Source organism: Pyrgilauda ruficollis, unplaced genomic scaffold, assembly GCF_017590135.1.
Source record: "Pyrgilauda ruficollis isolate IOZ18807 unplaced genomic scaffold, ASM1759013v1 scaffold1108, whole genome shotgun sequence".
Lineage (NCBI taxonomy): Eukaryota > Metazoa > Chordata > Aves > Passeriformes > Passeridae > Pyrgilauda > Pyrgilauda ruficollis.
The window spans coordinates 4,074-8,875 of record NW_024509300.1 but is presented as its reverse complement, the minus strand read 5'-3'; the positions used below and the strand labels follow the sequence as shown (position 1 = coordinate 8,875).

Here is a 4,802-nt window from a genome sequence, read left to right as displayed (position 1 = left end):
ATCCAGGTGTACCCAGGTGTATCTCAGTTCTACCCAGGTGTGCCCAGGTGTACTCAGGTCTATCTCAGGTCTAGCCGGGTGTGCCCAGCCATTCCCAGCTGTACCCAGGTGTATCCCAGCTGTATCTCAGGTGTATCCAGGTGTATCGCAGATCCCGGCGCTCCATCCCAGCATCCCGGCGCTCCGGCCGGCGGCCCCGGGCAGCAGCCGTGCCCGGCGGAGGCCGCGTCCCCGCGGCGCGCGGGCGGCTCGCGGCGGCAGATCCGGCACCTGGAGCACCTGCTGCGCGTCTACGCCGGCGAGATCCGGCGGCTGCAGGAGCGCGAGCTGGACCTGGCCGAGCTGGACAGCGCCGACTCGCCGTACCTGCAGGAGAACCGCCTCAAGAGGAGGATGATGCGCATCTTCCGCAGGCTCTGCCAGCTCAAGGACTGCAGCAGCCTGACCGGGCGCGTGCTGGAGCAGCGGATCCGCTTCCGCGGCACGCGGTACCCCGAGGTGAACCGCAGCATCGAGCGCTTCATCAACCGGCCCGACGCCTTCCCCGACTACTCGGACATCCTGCGCGAGATCCGCGGCGCCAGCGCGCGCCACGGGCTGGGGCTGGGCCGGCGCCAGATGGAGAACATGGCCCAGGAGGTGTTCCGCGAGGTGGGCAACCGGCTGCAGGAGCGGCGGCACCTCGACCTGGTCTACAACTTCGGCAGCCACCTCACCGACGAGTACCGGCCAGGTAACGGGGGGAAATGGGGGAAAAACAGGGGAAAATGGGAAAAAATGGGGTACGGCTTTGGCAGCCACCTCACCGACGAGTACCGGCCAGGTACGGAGTGAGGAATGGGGGAAAAACGGGGGAAAATGGGAAAAAACAGGGAATGGGGAATGAGAAATGGGGTACGACTTCGGCAGCCACCTCACCGACGAGTACCGGCCAGGTAACGGGGGGAAATGGGGGAAAAACGGGGAAAAATGGGGAAAAATGGGGTACGGCTTCGGGAGCCGCCTCACCGACGAGTACCGGCCAGGTACGGAGTGAGGAATGGGGGAAAAACGGGGAATGAGAAGGGAAATGGGGCGGGATGAGGTGAGGGAGGGGAAGTTGGGAAAATGGGAAAAATGGGAGGGAAAGTGGAGAACGGGGCAGAAAATGGGAAGAGGGTGGGAAAATGGGGATGGGGTGGGTCTGGAAATGGGAGTTTCGGAGTTTGGGATTTTGGGGTTTGGGAATTTTGGGATTTGGAGTTCTGGGCTTTGGGGAAATTTGGATTTTTGGGATTTTTGGATTTCAGGATTTTGGGGTTTAGGTTTTTTGGGAATTCAGGGATTTTGGGATTTGAGATGTCGGGATTTGGGATTTTGGGGATTTGGGAATTTCAGGATTTGGGATTTTTGGCAGTCTGGGATTTTGGGAATTTGGGGACTTGGGATTTTTGGCAACCTGGGATGTCAGGATTTAGGATTTTGGGGATTTGGGAATTTCGGGATGTGGGATTTTGGGCAGTCTGGGATTCTGGGATTTTGGGGATTTGGGAATTTCAGGATTTGGGATTTTGGGCATTCTGGGATTTGGGGCAGTCTGGGATTCTGGGATTTGGAATTTTGGGGATTTGGGAATTTTGGGATTTGGGATTTGGGGCAGTCTGGGATTGCAGGATCTGGGATTTGGGATTTGGGCAGTCTGGGATTTTGGGATCTGGGATTTGGGAATTTTGGGATCTGGGATTTTGGGCAGTCTGGGATTTTGGAGGTTTGGGATTTGAGGCAGTCTGGGATTCTGGGATTTGGGATTTGGGAATTTTGGGATTTGAGCAGTCTGGGATTCCGGGATTTGGGATTTTGGGGATTTGAGAATTTCGGGATCTGGGATTTGGGCAGTCTGGGATTTTGGAGGTTTGGGATTTTGGGCAGTCTGGGATTCCGGGATTTGGGAATTTTGGGACTGGGGATTTGAGGCAGTCTGGGATTCTGGGATTTGGGATTTGGGATTTGGGCAGTCTGGGATTTTGGGATCTGGGATTTGGGATTGCGGGATTTTGGGGATTTGGGAATTTCGGGATCTGGGATTTGGGCAGTCTGGGATTGCGGGATCTGGGATTCGGGAATTTCGGGATCTGGGATTGGCCCCCCCAGGCACGGACCCCGCGCTCTCGGACCCCGAGCTGGCGCAGCGGCTGCGGCGGAACCGGCGCCTGGCCCTGGCCCGGCTGGACGACGTCATCGCCCGCTTCGCCCAGCGGCAGGAGCGGCACCGCGACGGCGACGGCGCCCGCCGGCGGCCCCGGAAGGGCGGGAGCAGGGGACGGGAATGGGAACGGGAATGGGGAACGGGAATGGGGATGGGGAACGGGAATGGGGAACGGGAATGGGAACGGGAATGGGGAACGGGAATGGGGAACGGGAATGGGGAACGGGAATGGGGAACGGGAATGGGGATGGGGAACGGGAATGGGGAAGGGCCCCGGAAGGGCGGGAGCAGGGTACGGGAGAAACGGGGAATGGGAACGGGAAACAGGAACGGGGAATGGGAACAGAAATGTGGGAGAAGGAAACAGGGAATGGAAATGGAAAATGGGACATGGGGATGGGAAATGGGAAATGGGAAATGGGGACAGGAAATGGGAATGTGAAATGGGAATGGGAACAGGAAATGGGAATGGGGAATGGGAACGGGAAATGGAAATGGGAATGGGAAATGGGAATGGGAACAGGAAATGGGAATGGGAATGGGAAATGGGAAATGGGAACAGGAATGGGAAATGGGAATGGGAACGGGAAATGGGAATGGGAATGGGAAATGGGAAATGGGAAATGGGAACGGGAAATGGGAATGGGAACAGGAAATGGGAACGGGAAATGGGAATGGGAAATGGGAACGGGAAATGGGAATGGGAATGGGGAATGGGAATGGGAACCAAGGTGGGAAATGGGAACAGGAACCAGCATGGGAAATGGGAATGGGAGCCAGGAATGGGAAACGGGGACAGGAACTGGGAATGGGAAATGGGAACAGGAATGGGAATGGGAACCAAGGTGGGAAATGGGAACAGGAATGGGAATGGGAAATGGGAATGGGAATGGGAATGGGAATGGGAATGGGAATGGGAACAGGAATGGGAATGGGAACCAAGGTGGGAAATGGGAACAGAGCCCAAGAGCAAAGGTGGGGAGGGGGATGGGAAATGGGGAGGAGGAGGAGGAGGAAGAAAAGAAGGAGGAAACTGAGGAAGAGGAGGAGGAGAATGAGGAAGAACAGGAGGATGGAAGGCAGGAAAAGGAGGAGGAAGAGGAAGATGAGGAAGGACAAGCAAAGGAGGAGGAGGAGGAGAAAAAGGAAGGGCAGGGAAGGGAGGAGGAAGAGGAGGAGGAAAGGGAGGAGGAAGGGCAGGGAAGGGAGGAGGAAGAGGAAGGGTGGGAAAGGAAAAGGAGGAAGAAGAGCAGAAGGAAAAGGGCAGGGAAAGGAGGAAGAACGGGGGGAGGAAGAGGAGGAGGAAGAGGAAGGGTGGGAAAAGGCAGAGAAAGAGGAGGAAGGGCAGGGAAAGGAGGAAGAGGAGGAGGAAGGGCAGGAAAGAGAGGAGGAGGAAGAGGAGAAGAGGAAAAAGTGGGAAAAGGAGGAGGAGGAGGAGGAAGGCTGGGGAAAGGAGGAAGAGCTGGGGGAGGAAGAGCAGGAAGAGGAGGAGGAAGAGGAAGGGTGGGAAAAGGAGAAAGAGGAGGAGGAAGAGAGGAATAAGGAGAAGTGGGAAGAGGAAGAGGAGGAAGAGGAGGAGGAAGGCTGGGAAAAGGAGAATGAACTGGGGGAGGAAGAGCAGGAAAAGGAGGAGGAGGAGGGGAGGAGGAAGAGGAAGAAGAGGAGGAAGAGGAGGAGGAAGGCTGGGAAACTAACCCCCCCCCAATAAAAATTCTTCATCCACAGAGGAAGGACGAGGATGAAGAAGAGGAGGATGAAGAAGAAGAGGAAGATGAGGAGGAGGAGGAGGAGGAGGAAGAGGAAGAAGACGAGGAAGAGGAGGAGGAGGAAGAGGAAGGAGAGTCCTCCGAGGCCGAAGGGCGGGTGAAGGTCAAGGAGGAAGAGGAGACAGAGGAGGAAGAGGAGGAGGAAGGAAGAGAAGCCACGGCGGCACAGGGTGGGGATTGGGGATTCTGGGGGAATTTCGGGAGGAATTCCGGGGAAGATTGGGAATTTTGGGAATTCTGGGGGGAATTTTGGGGGAATTTCGGATAATTCTGGGGGGATTTGGGGGAATTTAGGGGAAATTTGGGAGAATTTTGGGAATTCTGGGGAGATTTTGGAGAAATTTGGGAATTCTGGGGGGAATTTTTGGGGAATTTGGGATAATTCTGGGGGGAATTTTGGGAATTCTGGGGGATTTGGAGTGGGAGTTTTGGAGAAATTTGAAAATGTTGGGAAAATTTGGGAGGAATTTGGGAATTCTGGGGGATTTTGGAGGGAATTTTTGGGAGGTTTGGGAATTTGGGGGGATTGGAAATTCTGGGGGGAGTTTTGGGAGAATTGTGGGAGGATTTGGGGGAGATTCGGGGAATTTTGGGAATTCTGGAGGATTTTGGGGAGAATTTTGGGAATCTTTGGGGGAATTTTGGGAATTCTGGGTGAAGAAATTTGGGGGGGATTTTGATTTTGGGAATTCTGGAGGATTTTGGGGAGAATTTTGGGAATCTTTGGGGGGATTTTGGGAATTCTGGGTGAAGAAATTTGGGGGGGATTTTGGGGGGAGGAATTTGGGGGATCCAGGGGGGGATTTTGGGTGGGAATTTTGGGAATATTTGGGGGGATTTTGAGGCTCTTG

General features: G+C 55.3%; 1 protein-coding gene across 1 annotated transcript in view; it reads left to right on the top strand.

Annotated features, from left to right (window-relative positions):
• Positions 1-130: 130 nt before the first annotated feature.
• LOC121358835 (death domain-associated protein 6-like) overlaps positions 131-4,802 on the top strand; it is a gene marked incomplete at both ends in the record, with an annotated part of 8,031 nt that continues 3,359 nt past the window's right edge. The window contains 2 exons of the mRNA XM_041477317.1: positions 131-733; positions 2,131-2,297. Coding sequence (XP_041333251.1) covers positions 131-733; positions 2,131-2,297 — 770 coding nt within the window. The remainder of the gene's footprint in view (positions 734-2,130; positions 2,298-4,802) is intronic.